The sequence below is a fragment of the Lolium rigidum genome, chromosome 5 (genome assembly GCF_022539505.1).
Source record: "Lolium rigidum isolate FL_2022 chromosome 5, APGP_CSIRO_Lrig_0.1, whole genome shotgun sequence".
Taxonomy (NCBI): Eukaryota; Viridiplantae; Streptophyta; class Magnoliopsida; order Poales; family Poaceae; genus Lolium; species Lolium rigidum.
In genome coordinates, this window is record NC_061512.1 from 59,697,604 (window position 1) to 59,715,802 (window position 18,199).

Consider the following 18,199-nt stretch of genomic DNA (forward strand, 5'->3'; position numbering starts at 1 on the left):
CGGGCTTTGCATCTTCTTCCAAATTAATTTTATGCATGCATAGAGATGGACTTATACCTTTAAGATCAACAAGAGAATATCCAATAGCCGGCCTATGCGCACACAATACTTCTAATAATTTTGTTTCTTCCTCTCCTAAAAGATTAGCACTAATAATAACATGATATATATTTTTCTTATCAAGGTATACATATTTCGTATCATCTGGCAAAGGTTTTAATTCAAAACTAGGATCCTCCTTGGGTGGTGGTAATACTCCAAGATTATCATGTGGAATATGCAATTGTAAATGTGGTGGTTGTTGATATAAAATTTGTTCTAATGCTTCTGTTTGTTCATTACTATATGGTTCCTCTTGATTAAGTACATATCGTTCCACCGCATCCGATGAAGCAACTACCACAGAGGCAAGAGTTTACACAATTTCTTCTTGAAACTTTTCTTTTTCTAAATACTTATCAGTAAACTTGGAAAAAATAAATTCTAACCTTTCTCCAACACATTTAATAAACACTCTCTCTTTTGGCGAACAATTTCAGCACCAAAAGTATGTAAGAAAGGTCTACCAAATATAATAGGACAAAATGCATCTTGGGAGCAACCAAGCACAATGAAATCAGCGGGATACTTAATCTTTCCTACTAATACTTCTACATCTCTTACCATACCAAGAGGACTACTAAACTCTCTATTAGCAAGTTGAATAGTTATACCTATTTCCTCCATGTGTATGTGATCAATATCGGGCTTGATTTCAAGATAAAGAGAATATGGTATCACACTTATACTTACTCCAATATCACAAAGATCATGATAACATGAAGTTCCAATAGCACAAGATATAATAGGTTTACCAGTTCTAGTTGTCTTACCTTGAATTACCTTAGTGGAATCTTCGAATAAATAGATATCACAAGGAGTCTCTTCATTTAATTCCTTCATGGTCGAAATTTGAGGCTTCATAGAGATTTGTTCATAAGGCTCATGACATATTTTAGCACTCATGTTTGCAACAGCGGTGAGAATTTTTTCTTTCACCCTGTTCGGATATGGAGGAGATTCCACATATTATTCTATGATAACCGACGAAGTTCGGCTAAGAGATAGTGAAATACAAGTAATATGGATGATTATAAGTGGTAATTGCAATCTGAAATAAAAATGGCAGCAAGCAAACATGTAGCAGAATTGGTTGTAAACGGTGTTTCAGTGCTTAGAAACAAGGCATAGTGATCTTACTTTCACTAGCGGACACTCTCAACAATGATATCATAATTGAATACATAAATATCTTCTCTTCACTAAGCTACTCTAAACCACTCTCCGGTTGGATAACAAACACCAATTCACCGCGTAGGGCTGCAAAAGCACACCCTAGAGTTCGCGTTTCAAACCTAGGGACACCCCACTCTGTCACTTTGAGCATACAAAGATAGTACTAACAAACACCACAATTTCATAGAGACATCCAACACAAATTATAACTCATGATAAGTATTTCTGTAATCTTTAGCCTAAGAGCCACACACGGGGCGCACAGTCACCTTCACACCATGGGACAAGGTGTCTCCGGAGATCACATTAATAAAACCACATGAGTAGCATAATAGATGAAGAGTAACATCTACTTATTCAACTAGATTACAAAGCTCATGATAACGTAAAGATCACACCATGGGAGAGAGATAAATCACATGGCTACCGGTAAATCCCTCAGCCTCGGGGGAGAACAACTCCCTCCTCATCATGGAAGTCAGCAACAACGATGAAGATGGCGGTGGAGTCGATGGAGATGGCTCTGGGGCAATTCCTCGTCCCGGCAGGGTGCTGGAACAGAGATTTCTATCCCCCGAAACGTGTCTTCGATGGTGGCGGAGCTACGAAACTTTTCGTGGATGGAGGCTGATTGATTTAGGGTTTTCGCGTCGGGAGCAATATATAGGAGAAAGGGCGATGTCAGTGAGCGCCCGGGGGGGCCCACAACATGCCTAGGTGCGGCCAGGGGGGCGAGCCTAGGGGTGGTGTGGCTGCCTCCCAGCTCCTCTCCGTCTCACCTTTGGACTCCGTCTTCGTGATAGAAAAATAGGAACTTCGGCTTTTGTTTTGTCCAATTCCGAGAATATTTCCAGAACAACTTTTCTGAAATATAAAAATAGCAGAAAACAGGAACTGGCACTGTGGCATCTTGTTAATAGGTTAGTTTTAAAAAATACATAAAAATGCCACGAAGTGTAAATAAAACATATAGCAATTGTTGTAAAACAAGCGTGAATCATCAAAAATTATAGATACGTTTGCAACGTATCAATCTACACCATACAAACACTATCCCAAGTTCCATATTTGCTCCAAAGAAACACAACTCTAGCATGTACATACATATATCTCTATCCGGGAGGTAAAACATGCTTTGTTGTCCTGTCATCTATATCTCCATTTTATTTTCTTTTCTCTTCTCCCTCTTCCTCTCTTGACACCGATGCCCCTTTGCGCTTGATGCGCTGCCACCTCCTGGCCTGCCGCTGCAGCCCCCTCCTCTCTCTCTCTATGCACCTCCCCTTTGTAGATGATGCCTAGCATCGGGCGGAGAGCTCTACCTGTCACCCTAGTAGTGAAACAAAAGATATCTTGCGCCCTATTACTCTTTCAAGATCTTGATGAACATTGTTGTAAATATTTTGTGCAAGTGTGTGCATAGTGTATATATTCCTATTATTCAGTCTTAGGATAGATTGTAAAAGAACAATCTTAGGTAAGGAACTAAGGATAGGTTGGGATCTTGGCAGAGGAAACTGGGGATTAATATGTAATGTGCAGGTCTTGAGATTAGAAGTGCATGTGGATATGGAAACGTTCATGTGCAAGGCAGGTAAATACTAACATTGTGATATTTCACCCTAACATGTTACTTGAGAGTGGTTCCGATCTTTAGGTCCCTTCCCACTTTCTCTCCTACATTGAGGAGGTGATTAACCTCTTTTTTCTTATAAACTTGGTATTTGACATTCCTTCCCAGCTCACTTGCATTTTAAAACAAGGACATTTTTTACGCTCATCATGAGGTTTAAGCACGTTTAGAACGCAGGATCAAACATCGACACAACTTATCAAGAGCAAACATCGACACAATAGTAAACCCGGAATCATAGTCCTTAGAAATATGCAAAATTTACTTGGGTATGGTAATGATTACCATTAGTATTCCTAGATGCCTCTGCCACTAATCTTGATTCTCTATAACTATTTCTCTTCTAGTGAATAGTGGATCACTTTTGACTTCACGCTCGTAAGAAATATCCTACCGGCGGCTTGCTAAAATTGTCCTTAGTAGCATGTATGTTGCACGCCAGCTGTAACAGTTACCCCCCGGTAACTGAAATAATACCAATGTGCCAAAAAAACTATGGCGGTAGTATTCCAACCTTCGTTATTAGTACTATAGTGGTGGAGGCGCTAGAAAAAAAGCCACCAATAAAGTGACGCTCATAACTAGATTCAGCTGGTAAGCCAGTGGTGTAGCTAAAAATTGGTACACCGCTAGTAACTTAGGCCATGTTTCACTCCTAGTTCCCACACTTACTAGTGGCGTAAATTTTCTCCCACACACCGTCAGTAAGCAAATACTTGTGATGTACCAGATTTCGGTACGCCGCGATATTTTGGCTAAATACCGGCCGTGCAGAATTTTTGGAGTGTGCCACCACTATTTTTCTCCTATAAGCTATTTTCCACGTGTGTCAGTGTACATAGTGTTCGAGTTACAGATGTACATGATTGTGACCATCTATATCTATATCTTTACCTACTAATAAACGAAGTAAGGTTTCTCCCTAACTAGTAAGCGTGCACGTTTCATACTTATAAAGCCATTTAATTGCGTCTCGAAACAAATGATCAAATAAACTTTGTGAAGTACAATGACGAACATATAACATAAAATAAACTGAGAGAAAAAGGAGGTTTACTCCAATGACTGGACATCATCAACCATGCTAATGCGTAAGTTCATCTACTTTTTTTTGAGGGTTTAAAACGGCTTTATTCATCGAAAGAAATAGTATGAGGTACATGATCAGGGGGATTCAAAAGCCACAGACGGCGCCCCACAACATCAGAAACAGCATTGCGAGCAAGCATGTGCGCCTCTGTATTATTCTTTCTACCTTCGTGACAAATTTGTACCCCATCGAAAGCTGCTTTCCTTGCCTTGATCTCCTTTATAATTATACCGTACTTTCCTATAGATGAAGCCATCACACTCTGCACCACTTCTAGACAGTCTGAAGCTAGACAAATACGCTGCAGTTGTAGATCTTGAGCCAGTGATAAACCTTCAGCACACGCCATCGCCTCCAAGATCGCAGGATCAAAAACCCCGTCGATCACCCTAGTTGAAGCACCAACAAAAACACCCTGCTCGCTTCTACACAAAGCACTCACTGATCCCCTTGTTCCAGTACGCAAGACAACAGCATCAAAATTAATCTTCATAAAGGATGGAGGTGGTCGTATCATTTTGGTTGATGAAGTGCTTCTACTTGCCTCCACCTTACTTTCCACCTTTGCTGGTACCAGCTGAAGATCTTTGAGATAAGACTGAATGAAACCAAAGGTAGTCATAGGAAAGTTCATCTACTAAGTCAGAGTTTGTTGGTTTGAAAGACGGTGAAAGGCCCAATGATAGTGATAGAGGCTCAATTTCTGATGATTCCATTAAGTTAGCCTTTGTTGGATTGAGGGGCGGTAAAAGTACCAATGAAGGCAACACGAGCTAAACTTTTGATGGTGAGTTTGATAATTTTGTTTTCTTAGGTGGACCATCCAGAATCATACAATGTGTGGGATCAGTGTTATCTTCCTCATCAAGGGACAAATCTTGGTTTCTTATGTCATCATCGTTTAATTCCGAGTCAACCAATATTACCGTCAATTTTGTCCTAAAATTTATCATGTGTTCCTAGCAAGTAGTAATCAGAATTAGCTTCTAAAATAATAATAATAATAATAATAATAATAATATAATATTTAACGCATGATACCAAGTGAAATATATCTGGTAAAAAATGTCAGACCAAAATATTTACTGTCTAGTATTCCATGAAGTTTAACATCCACAATCCACACGATAACCTGCAAGATTAGATGATACATACATTTTTAGCTTACTCAATAGAAGCATTACCATGGGCTTAATACAAAATTTACTTGCTAGAAAAGGACAATTACAGAAAAAGTTAATACTAAAGGTTTCAAGGACCAGCAAAAATCAACAAATCATGGATATAATGAAATGGCCGTGAAATAAAAAAAACACCCGGCCACACTCCCCAATTCCCTATCCCTAACCTCTTCCACTCCCTCACTCCTCTCATCCTGCTCCATTCCATCCCCACGTTTCTCAACCTCTCATTTCTTCCCATCCCCGTCGCTGCGCCCCGCCAGTGGCGCTTGAAGAGCATCCTACCTCCTTCCGCTGCCGGCGTCGGGACGGCCCCCCCATGGTTCCCTCCGCCCGCACCATAACCGGCCGCCCATGGTTCCCCTCTGCCCGCGCCAGATCCGTCCCCTCATGGTTCCCCTCCGTTGGCGCCAGGATCGGCCCCATATGGTTCCCATCCGCCGTGCTAGCACCAGCTCCCCCATGGTTCCCCTCCGCTGGCGCTAGCAGCAGCCCCCCAATGGTTCCCCTCTGACACCGTCATCCTCCTCCTGACTCCCTAGGAACAAGTGACGCCGGCGAGGACGCTCCGCTCTTGCGGGTTGGCTGTGTCACAAGCCTCCTCGAGCGGCCCAAAGTGCAGCATGCCATGTCAAAGCCCCTCTCCACCTTGCTCAGGATTGGTAATCTTTTGTTCCCTATGTTCTGCTTGATTTCTGTTGTTGATGCCATTTAACAGCTGCCTCTACTGCAATTCTTTGGTCAGTTTTAGCAGTTAGACTATAGCTCATACGGATGACACATTTAAGAACTTGCAGTGGCACAACAGCTACATGTCATCTATTCTCGAAGCATAAGTAAAACGCTACATTTTGTTTCTGTCAAGAAGTAAATTAACCTCTAAACTACAGCACACACCTATTATATGACCTATTGGTACATCCATAAAAGTCTATGTACCTGAATTTGAATTTTCACGTTTAGGGGCTGAAGCGAGATATCTAGAAATTAAAAACCTACAGTGCACTTCTGTCCTAATAGGTAGTACTACATATTGTTATGAAAGTTCTTCATAAAAAATTGGTATGTGAAAACACTCTTCTATTTTCCATCTGATGCAAAAAGTGAGCTAGGAGGTGTACCCATCTGTCTGTAGGCTGCTCTTAATACACACTTCTATTTTCCATTTTTTGACGTTTAGGTCCTTCCATTTATCAGATCTTAGTTCCATGCACGTCGATGCATATGTGAAAACATTTTCCAGTCCTTGCAAATGTTGCGAGGATAAATGACAAAGTATTAGCATCAGAAGTGAAGAATAACAGAAAATAGTGTTATGAAAAGATGTGGCAGTGGGACTAATTGCTAACCATAGCAGCGAGATCTTTGCGGTGCATTCCACTACCTAGCGAGTCGAGCACCTGGATACATCTTAATCTGGCATTTATAACTGCTACCTACCAATGAATGTCATCAATGTTTATTGGAATGAATATCTGAATAAAATTGTGCTGTTAGTTTAGGTCTCATATAGAGAAATATTCATCCTCGATTAAATTCATAGTAATATGTACAAAACTGCCACTAACCGTATCATGCTTCAAATAAGTTTTGACTCTTTTTAATACCCATGGTGGTGGGTCATCCCCTAGACACGTACCAGTCTTTATCAACTTAGAGATGCATGCATTCTCTAAGAACGCACTTCCACCTGATCTTACCTGTAGATGCTATGTTTCACTTATGCAATGTATGTACGCGTTTATGAGCTACAATATGAAGTGCGTACATTGGTTATAGGAGATAATATATACTCATATAAAAATTGCATCTTCTTGTCATAAAGCTATATGGTTACTGGTTAGTTGTGTCACATCTATAGGAATCTGACCCAATTGGTTACTGCATTGCTGAGACATATACATAGGAGTCAGAACCAATCGGGAATCGGTTATTTGACACACTTGATTAGAAGGCTGGGCCAATTGGGTTGACACATTTGTAACCCGAGGGTTGGCTTTGGAAAAATCCAAATGCAACCCTTCAGCAGCAGATGCTTCCATATTAGCCTTTTGTTTATGATAGTTGTCACGGCTTTTTTTTAGGTATGCTTCTTTCTTCTCAACGCTCATATTTGCATACCGCTCTCTAGCACGCTTATTTGATTGCTCTTGAAGGCTTGACTTACAATTATTAATGGCACATGTAGAAGCTAAAGAGTTCTGACCTTTAGTTCGACGAAAACAGAAGAAAGATTTCGTTTACGATGTTAGCCGGAATTGACAGTTTTGAAATCAGTTATCTTACTTTGATCGCAGTTTGATGGTGTAGACTGATTGTCGAGAACACGCGAAATTTTGGGACCATCTGTACCGATGAATTGAAACATATATAAGATCCAGTAGTAAGCATATGGATAGGAAAGCTGTTTTAAAAATAATATTTTCGTTTATACCTTGTGTTGAATCAGAACGTCTGTTGAGTACATTTGTTATATTGCTTAAAGCAACCTGAGCCATTACTCCTGTCAAAATAAGCTCATGAACAATGTTACATCATTTGTAGTAGATGTTGTAGTAAGCATATATATGGATAGGAAAGCTGTTTAAAAATGTTGTTCTCGTCTATACCTTGTGTTGAATCAGAACGGCGGTTGAGTATGCTTGTTGTATTTGTATCGCCTAAAGCAGGCCGAACCATTACTCCTGTCAAAATAAGTTCATGATCAATGTTACATCATTTGCACTACAAGTATACATAAAACTTTTGTCAGATATATTGGAAAGATTTGTATATCACGTCAAACATTTCATGAACTGTATAAATATTTTCATAATCTGTTTTCGTAATCTTACTGGAAAGATTTTGTATATCATGTCAAGCATTTCATTGATACCATATGTGTTGTTTATTTCAGACTATACAAATTGGAAGCCACAGATCAACAAAAACAGTCGATTATAAAATACCTTAGTTAAAGTGGTCAAATGTGATTGTCTATTTGCAGCACGCCGATGGTCTATTAACCAGATTGGATATGTAATACCAATGAGAAAATGAGGTTGTATTAGGTGTAAGAATTGTATTGATTTGTACGAAACCTGAATTTTCGTTTTGCATCGTCTGGGTGCGGTCATGGTCTGGACCTGGCGATGCAGGGTTGCCGCGGGAGGGAGGCGTCGATGTGTGGAGGCTGGCGTGGTGGACGATCTCCTGCCGTCGCAGTATGTGATCGTGGTCTGGACCTGCGTGATGCAGGTTTGGCGCGGCAGGGATGCGATGATGTGTGGACTGCGGAGGCTGGTGTGGTCGACGATGTTCAGTAGGATACCGAGGATTGGAGGCTGGCGTGGTCGACGATCTCCGGCAGGACGGCAGGGTGTGTTGTCGGGGTATGAGGATCTGGGGCAGAGAGAGGCGTGGGAGGCTAGTGTAGGCTGATTTAGGTAGGAGATATGGGGAAGTTATGGCTTATGCGGAATTTATGGCTGAAATTTAGTCTTACGGGTGGGAAAGTAAGGGTGTCACGGGTGGGAAAATTAGTCTCACGTGGTGGGGAGATCAAACAAATCTGGAGTGTTAGATGAATATGCATGGATGGTTGAGATCTATTTTTCCAACAGCACTTCGTGCCGTTATAAGTAGTAGAGATTTATGGCTGAAATTTAGTCTTACGGGTGGGAAAGTAAGGGTGTCACGGGTGGAAAAATTAGTCTCACGTGGTGGGGAGATCAAACAAATCTGGAGTGTTAGATGAATATGCATGGATGGTTGAGATCTATTTTTCCAACAGCACTTCGTGCCTTTATAAGTAAGTAGAGATAAGTAGAGATAGAGATAGAGATAGAGATAGAGATTTTTTCGTCCGTTTTAAATTTACTCTCAGAGTTGACAAACATTTACAGGCTGCTGCCACCGCTTATAATCAAAAAACGGTTTGCCACAGTCGTTTTGTCACGTGAATTCCTTCATCCATCGATATCCCGATGGTTGCCAGTCATCGGTGCGGCGTGCGGGTCGGGCCTGCTAGCGGTCGACCGGCCCAATTAACCAACAGAAAACCGATTGGGACGATTTACGAGCAGGGAAAGAATTATCGCTATGTCACAAGTTTCTTCAAGAGTGAAATTTTAATTTTACTTCTTGTGGTTTTTGTGCAAGTTTGCTTGACAAACATGTTTGTCTGGGATGGTCATCATATATGTAATCTCTCTAAACACATTGTTTAATGAAATATATGGTTGCTTCAAAAAAAAAAAAAAAAGAATTATCGCTATGTCCCAACTAACGCACATATATCTTGTGTAGATAGTCCCACCTTGCTCCCGTATCAGAAGTCTCACCAGTTTATATGCGTCTGTTTTCTGGGTTGTACCAAGCCACAGCAAGCAGCCGTATAGCATCATCATTGTATGGTTTAATATATAATGTGGGAGCGAATTTAAAAGGGGAATTGGATGCTGGTGGCATGAGGAAGGAAACGGTATTAAAGATTGAGGAAGGAAAAGGGTAAGGAAAATTGAATTAAAGGAGGAATTGCAGAATAAATGCACGCTGGTGGTACGAGGAAGGAATTGTAGGGGGCGATGGAGGAGGTTCTTTGGCCGTGCGCATAATATGTACTAGATTTAGATGTGCGCCTTGGCGCACGACCCCGTAAAACTCGTGAAGATTTATATTTTATATAATGATAAAAAATCAGGCAGCAAAATGATAGTATGTTCATTTTAATTTTACAAAATGAAATCCGCAGGTAAAATTAGGATAAAACAGACAAAATCAAGCACGGAGTAGAAAACACTTGTATACAATGAAAATAGGCAAATATATATTTCAATAACGCTCATAAATGATACTAATAACATCATTATGCTAAATAATAATTAATGACAGTTATAAGGCCTTGCATTTGTATCTACTTGAAAATGAAAATAGATTAATTTTAGAAAAAGTCTTTGTCTACAGCAAGACGGATCAAAACGGCAAACACATAAATCGAGCATGGCGCAATAGTACAAGCTCCATCCACATAAGGTGCATAGAAACACCGCCACAACAGACACTTAGGTCATATTTACAGGATAACAATGAAAGGAATCAACATAATCTTCAGACTCCGACGTACACAAACAACATAGAAAGATCATTCACCTGCAACTCGCAACACCAAAATTCGCCGCTTTTGGAAAATTGTGTTGTAGGTTTTCTTCCTCTTGCTCTGTCCATCCTCCTGAGCTTTCGTGGATGGGTGTCCGTGCCTACAAAAAAATTCCACAGAACCTGGTTCATCGAAGTGAGATGCAAGCACATTGGACACGCTTATACGTGTAAACCAATTATAGTTAAGAAAAGAAGTTGCCTCTTATCCGTTGGAATGATGGTAGATTGATTTAGAAAAAATAATCACGAGGCATGCACTAAATTACCTATGTTCAAAGATTAGCGAATGATGGGGTGGTTCGGATCAACCCGAAGTGACAGTTAAGCATACATAGATCTAGTCCAAATAATCAAGAAACAATAAACTTATCATGTAAGAATTCACCTCTCCAGTGCAAGCCAGGAGGTGAATCCAGGAACAGAGTCCCTTTGAACGGATGCAATCCTAATGTATGATGTACAAAATAATGGATCATATGCATAAAGTCCTAGGAATACTAAGTAGGGACACCATGTAGACCGAACAGGTGTAAAGCTGATATTGAAGGTGTCACCTACTCACCTGATAGAGATGCAATGAAACTCAGAAGTGTAATCGATCGATTCAGCCTATGCATCTTCGGAATTTGGCACAAGATTCAGACTACAACTGCCAACTGTGGAAGCTCTCCTAAGCTGGGATGCAGATCTGCACATCGTGACAACTCGCATGAGAAACTATACAGCCACAAAGACAATTCGAGGTGAGTTAAAAATAGGGGCCGAGTCCAAGTAATCAAGAAACAATTGAACTTAGTGTGATTGAAATAAATATACGGATGCATGATCGAAGAAGGAAGAAAAACACCATGCACTAATTAGCATAAAGAAATGTGAGAATTATCATTGTCATAGAAAAGACCTCAGCACACATACAAGTTCAATACCCTCTGTGAACTGGATTTATTGAAAAATATATATCTTTGTTTTCTCAGCGTCATATTTCATTAATCCCAGCCGTCACTACAATTTGTCCACAAAATAAATGTTTCAGATAAGTTCAATATCGCAGATCTATGACAGATATATTAGCTAACCACAATCCAAATTCATTTTTTTGCACCGTTGATGGGCTAGTTTGTCGAGCTAATGATCTACTTATGTATTCCATTTGCACTAAGTAAGACCTAAGGAGGGATGCCTTATTTAGTGATAACAATATCTGCCATTTTAAGCTGGAAGGGTGAGAGGCGGTGCGATTTATTTGGTTCCAGCGCTATAACATGAGGCCTGAGAGTAAAAAAGCTACATTATTTTGCTAAATAACATCACAAATAGTGAAATCTTGTGGGACTGATGATTACCTAGGCAAGTCCAACTGATATCTCTCTGCGATATCCAGCACCGAAAAACAAAATTTTGTGCGTGCCTATCATTGGGGAATCCTTGAAGTTGAAGAAGAGTGGGAACACTATTCAACACAGGCACCTGAACAGAAACGGTTATCTGAATTTAACTCCCCAGTATGAGGATGGAAGAAGCATATCTTGCAAGTGAACCGATGTACCATTTAATGTGAGCTTTGCAAGTGAAGAGTTTTCAATAGAAAGTTCTTCACTATCCCGGGCTCTTTGTTCATCAGAAAAGCCAACGCAGTGGGAACAAAATTGCCGACAAAAACCTGTCATTGTAAGGATAAAATCATGAAAAGTAAATCGTCAGATAGCAATTATTTAAGTAAAATAGGAAAAAATGCAAACCATGACTACGAGCAAGCAGAGTATCGAAAGCCATAGTGCCCATGATAATCAAATTATAAAGCAAAATTTCATCAATTATATCAGATAATACAGGCCCCCCCAAGTGAACACCTTCCGTTTCATCAGTTTATAATAGATATTATCCTCAAAATGCCACAGAATAATGTAGCATCATCATTACTATATCTACAGCATGTGAATGAAGAAAATTACAAGGCAACCGGAGATGCTAAATTACAGATTTAGATACATCAGTATCTAGAAAATAAAGAGTGGCCTGTTTTCAGATATGCTAAAGGGTTTTACCTGATCATAATTGAGCACTTCCTCATATGCATGATCTACCGCAACAACTGTACCAACTGGTTGGCCATGAAAATACACTACAGATTTCCTGAGTGCCTCTCATGCCTCAATCACAAGCGGGTGTGGTTCACTTGGCTCACCAAGTGTGTTCCTATTGGAAATGGCGATTGAAACCCAATACGGAATGCATGTGATTGCATTGAACTATCAAACCCGTTGTTTTATCAATGGGTGAGCTCGCACCATGACTGCTCATCAAATTGCCCCAGGACAAAATAAGAAGTTGCACTCTATAAACTTATGAACAAGGATGCAAAAGAGCCATACTTCCAACTTATGAACAAAGCTTCAAATTAATATGTTTTGTTTGTTTGAATACGCTGTACAGGTTCTCTAAGAACTGACAAAAATAAGATAGAAATTAGTGAACCATCTATTATAATATGTGATTCAGCCTTTAGTAAATAAAATAGAAGTTGTTAGGAAACCAGCTCTCATAATTTAGATATCTGAATATGAGCAATGAAAAATGAACTAAATTTCATAAACAGACTGCTTTACTGTGCAAGCAAGTAGCAACTCATGCTTAGTACTATCATAGCAGTCTAACAGATGAGATGCAACCATGGGATGAACGAAAGTGAATGCAGTGACCATTGGTTCGAAAAATCTGGTTTGAAATTTCCATGACTCGCTCTAATTGCTCTGTCCCTACATATATTTTTAGACAACACTTTCAAAAACAAAATGATATTGAAATATTTTTGTGAACTTACAGAAAACGTAGATACGAATTAGACCCACTTTTTTTGGAACTTCTAGAACAACTTAAGGATTCCTCAACAAACATATGAAGCCACTCCGAACAGAAAATTTTCTGAAGAAATGAAAGAGATACTAACATAGTAGCGTTGATATATAACATATTCAGCAGTTCCATAAACCATGGAAATTAAGTTCAGAACATACCATGTGAAACATGGGAGTGCCTTCACTCCCATCATCTCCTGCTTGTCCCGAGCTGCAAATTTGGTGCATTAATAGAAAATCAGGCAATTAACCATTGTACTATAAATTGTAGAAATAACCATGAAGAAGCACATCATTACATTAGTTTTTTTCAACTACTATTTTTCCTATAGCCATTTACACAACAAATACAAAAATAAACAATCTGATATTAATCACCATCTTACTTTCGTGTTGCAGCAAGAAAAAAAAATACTGGAGATTATAGCAAGGTAAGACCATTAAGCTAGACTAAAGAAAATCACCAACTATACTGAAAATTGTCCATAGATTGCAAAGTGCGCGTATTAAGCACTAACTATTCAACTAAAGCGAAACACAAATGGCTATCCGGATTCGCAAGAACACCAAAAGGGATAAAGGTAACTCTTTAAATATTTAGCGGTGGCACAACTATTCCTAAATTCCCCGTGAAAATTTTCTCACATTATGGATAACAGTTTAAATATAAACTCAAGCACATTTAGCTACTGAGCGCAAAAGCAAACTCACAACTAACCTAATATCAAATCATAACAAAATCTGAAACTTACGAAGAATATAGTTGAATCTTAACTAACAAAGTGGGTATATCGCCCACGATAGCACCCAAACAAATATGTCGAGCAAGATGACCACCTACAGAATGCAGCATCCATGTCAAGCAAAATCCGATGGATGGAAAATTCCAGAGACAACAACAAACACGGTACTAAAAACGCAAGAAAGCAGAAAACAGAGAGGCGCACAAAAGCACAAATACTAAGTAATCAAGCTATTATGACAGACTTATGGTTTCTTAAAATTAAACTCGTTCTGCTTAGCCAGGCGTGAAACTTCAATATAATATAAGAAGCCCAAAAATCAAGCATGAGGCACATGACCAAAACTATCTAGGCTGGACAAAAGAATATTAACCATGCAGGTTCATCAATGAAAACCTAGCAAATTTCCAATATCACACAAATAACATATCCACAGTTTGACCCTCCAGCAAAATAAACTGCATATTTACCTTAGGCCTTAGCTCTTGTCCAATATTGCAGTGACATGGGTCGGGTGAAGAGCCTCCTTGGGACTTTCTGGGAACGAATATGATTTCCACAGTTTGCTAACTTCCTGCATGAACAAAACTGAAATTAGCACTTGAAGGAATTCCACTCCAACCTTGTAAATCTTTTTAGAAAAATCGTAGCATTAAGCATTGCCAAAAGGAACATTACGGGCAGTGCAGATGGAAACCATGTTAGTGAATAAAAAATCAGTACCATTTACTTGATTTACCGTCACTTAACATCCAGACCAGACCCGTTCTTATAGATACATGTCCTTGATAATTGAGTCTGCAACTCCCCAAATCAGCAATCCATATTCAGCACTGTAAAATTTACACGTATAGAGTAGATGCTAATTCCAAAAATACCATTAATGTACCATCTGAAAGACGACACAGTAACTTGATGTAAGTATATTATACTGTGCAGAACAGGAGAAAACGGGGCAAGGAGCGAAGATTAATCAGTGAAGCCAACCTGATTTAGCACATTAACAGATCACCCGAACCTGAAATCCACCACGAATCATCCAAGCATTCAGCAAAATGAAATAAAATTAAGTTTCCCAATCAGATCATGAACTACATCACTAGATAGGAGTTCCTTCTCTTTATCGAAAAAAAAATAGGAGTTCCTTCTGAATGCAATCCTCACAAATAGATTTCTTCATAATTTTTTTCTTGCACCTCCTATACTGCAGTCTGCTGTGCACTAAATTCAGCATATATGACCAGCACCATTGTGATGAAGAGAGGCAGTGTCAATCTACTGCAGCAAAAAGGGAATTGAGATGAGATAGTGGCCGAGAAGAATGACGGGTCGGAGAGCAGAAGTGAAAATGGGCGCGGCAGCGAGGCGACTCCGGGCAACCATGGCGGCACACCAGAGGCCCTAAACGCTGCATCTCCGTTTGCAGCCCACGCTCCTCCTCCTCCTCCTCCTCCTCCGTCATGTAGAAACGACGACGTTTCCACTGTCCTCCTACCTAGTCAAGAGATGAAGAAAGGGGCGATGAGGAACAGGATGGAAAGATCAAAACAATGAAAAGCAACGAAAATAAATGGAGCGCTGCAATCATGTAAGCACCATCCCGTTCACCTCTTGTTGAGTACTGCTGCACTCCGGGGAACGAGACGGCCCATGGCGACGGTTCGAGACACGGGCGCTGCTCCCGCTGGCGACTAACCATTCCGCCGAGCCATGGCTTGGTGCGCGGAGGTGGGCTAAACATTGTGGCACATCACCGGCAGTGCTCCTCCTGCACAGCGCCGCAGATGAGGAGCTCGGTCCGCCACCGTCCTGTCCCTCAACCGGTTCTGAGCCGGCCTCTGCGCAGATGAGGAGATGGTGCGCGAAGGTGGTTCCACCGATGGATGGCGTTGCTCCCGCTGACCGCCAGCCCTTCCAACGGCGGGATCGACGTCGTGGCGCAGTAGGTCTTGCTCCTAAATAACTGAAAGCACAAAAGCATGGGTTGCAAAGAACTATATTATCAAATAATTCAGAAGGAAATATCGCATTAAAATGTAGATAGCTTGTACCTGCAGCCTTCTTGGACATTTCCTCAAACAATTTATATGCATAGATACAAAACACACCTGTACAAAACAAAGAACAGAAATTATGGGAGTGGAAGAGAGAGGGGAGGAGACAAATCAAGAGGAAGAGAGAGTGAGTACGTGGAATCACCAAAGGATTGCAGGTAGAGAAATGGGCCAGAAGAAGCTGAACCTCGTTGGCCTCCGCTCTATGTAGATGGGGCAGGGATGGAGGCTGCAGAGGATGTCCTCCTCTAACCTCTCTACTCATGGTGGGGGGAGGCGTCGGTGGGCAGTGGAGGAGACAGAGACCAGACAACCAAGAGGAGCCAAGAGGGAGCAGGAAATAGAGGAGGTAGCGGGTGACCTTGACCGACTCGTGGTTGTCGAGGACGAGGACCACCTTGGTGGCTCAAGCCAGAGAATGATGGAGAGGGGATTGGACGTGGACTCCACGCCGAGCTGACCTCGCCGCCGTCTCCAAGCACCGGCGGCCCCATGAAGGGCACTAGCGGCACCATGGAGGGCTTCCTCCTCCGCCTCCTCGCATGCTGTCTCGACGGAGAAGACCACGACAACACGCGTGGGGCGGGGCGGCCCGTGCTACACAACCTAAGGTCCGTAGTGGGGGAAGAAGAGGCGGAAGGCGGCGGCGGAGCTGCCGACGCGGCGGACGGGAGGGGATTGGGGAGGAAATACGCACTGGATTGGGGGCTAGGGTTTGACGCTGATTGGGCGAGAAGCCCTTTTTGCCTCACTGCGGGAGATTTTTTGTCCGGCCCAATCTTCGTGCACCGAAGCCAACCACACCTGCGGCTACCGACGGACGGGCCCGGATGCTGGTAGGACCCAGGACCAGCCTCAGATGGGTAGGACACGGCCGTTGCATGGATTTACCTAGTAGCTCTGAGCCAACAATCAATGGACGAGATTCGTTAGCAGAAAGATCGGACGGTCCACGTGCGAGGATCGCTGTGAAGCCCCCTATGGGGGGCATCGTTTATACCTTTAGATGAGAGCTCCACCGGGGGTGCCCTGTGCTCTACAATTCTTTTCCCTTTTTCCTATATTTTATTTCAAAAAAGTAGAAATAGAAAGGGAGGGCATATACTTTACAAATAATTTTGAAGAATTTTCTGTTTATTAGGTGGCAAAGGATGTATACTTAGTATTTAATGTCCTGAGCATGTTCGATATGTATTTTGTCAATGATTACTAATCTATATTTATATAGGGACCTCTCTGGTTTTTTTGTTACACTCTTCATGTCCACATGGGAAGATGGAAAAGTATATTTGCCATTTTTAAAGGTGAATATCATAAGCATTTAAATCATTGTTCTTCTTTAAAATATGGTGTTTTTCTTATTCGCTTACAAAAATTAATAAATGAGCAGGACAGATACGAACTCAGGAAACAAATTATGGGGAATCTTCTAACAATGAAGGATAATAAATGGTAATACAATATGCAAACCGGTGTCCTGGATTTCATCTGTTTTATTTGGAAGATCCAAGAGAACAGAATCTGAAGATATGATAATCAAAGGGCAACAAATACCTAAATGTTAATACAATATGCAAATCGGTGTCCTGTTCATCTATTTTATTAGGAAGATCCAAGAGAACAGCTGAAGATATGATAATCAAAGGGCAACCAATACCTAAAAGAAGTTGCATTTCAAACTCCGACTCAAGCGGTTGCCCCTCATTTCTCACCACGCACTTAGAGGCTTCCACTGTCCTATATTTTATTTTGTCAAACTTTCGGTGAACAACATAGGTTTAACCAGTAGCGATGTTTTGCTTCTTGTCCGAAACATGGTATTTGCTTCAAAGTAAGTTATTATGGCACAATACTATTTTTAAAATTAATTCCTTACGAGGCAAAGAATTCAAATTTCTTCGGCATAGAGGAGAAGTATCAACATAGATGGTTTGCTGAAGTGTTTGGGTATTTGGTTAGCCGGTGCAACGCACGGGCATTTTTACTAGTCTATATCTATACCTAATAATAAAGAAAATAAGGCTTCTTGTTCGTTCGTTTTTTATTACCCTTATTTTCTGATGAAATTACAGCACCTGCCACCGGTTATGTAAAAAACGGTTCACAACCTTCGTCTCTATTCGTCCGTCGCTCCACCTGGGCCAGGCCCAATTAGCAACCGACGCTCCCAGCTCTTTGATTCTGTCTCTTTCCTTCGTCCATTGCCCTGCCCACGTCTGAACCACGACG

At 41.0% G+C, this 18,199-nt stretch overlaps 1 protein-coding gene and 2 long non-coding RNA genes across 22 annotated transcripts; 1 reads left to right on the forward strand and 2 right to left on the reverse strand.

Annotated features, from left to right (window-relative positions):
* Window positions 1-5,334: 5,334 nt before the first annotated feature.
* LOC124651322 lies at window positions 5,335-8,294 on the forward strand. Its single transcript, XR_006987374.1, has 2 exons — window positions 5,335-5,841; window positions 8,076-8,294. It is a non-coding gene; the product is annotated as an uncharacterized LOC124651322 (long non-coding RNA).
* Window positions 8,295-9,871: 1,577 nt separating this feature from the next.
* Window positions 9,872-15,012, reverse strand: LOC124651320. Of its 20 annotated transcripts, XR_006987364.1 has the most exons (10): window positions 14,904-15,012; window positions 14,640-14,808; window positions 14,387-14,490; window positions 13,926-14,010; window positions 13,333-13,384; window positions 13,140-13,240; window positions 11,865-12,763; window positions 11,662-11,785; window positions 10,881-11,006; window positions 9,880-10,416 (listed from the first exon to the last, which is right to left on the reverse strand). It is a non-coding gene; the product is annotated as an uncharacterized LOC124651320 (long non-coding RNA). The 20 variants fall into 20 exon arrangements; XR_006987371.1 differs by having other exon boundaries at window positions 9,872-10,416; window positions 11,865-13,384; window positions 14,656-14,714; window positions 14,795-14,808; window positions 14,904-15,006; XR_006987370.1 differs by having other exon boundaries at window positions 9,873-10,416; window positions 11,865-13,384; window positions 14,656-14,714; window positions 14,806-14,808; window positions 14,904-15,003.
* Window positions 15,013-15,528: 516 nt separating this feature from the next.
* LOC124651319 lies at window positions 15,529-16,627 on the reverse strand. The gene is made up of 3 exons (XM_047190417.1): window positions 16,116-16,627; window positions 15,968-16,024; window positions 15,529-15,871 (listed from the first exon to the last, which is right to left on the reverse strand). Exons 1-3 carry the CDS (start codon window positions 16,233-16,235, stop codon window positions 15,650-15,652), a joined length of 399 nt encoding a protein of 132 aa, XP_047046373.1. The 5' UTR covers window positions 16,236-16,627; the 3' UTR covers window positions 15,529-15,649.
* Between the last annotated feature and the right edge of the window lie 1,572 nt (window positions 16,628-18,199).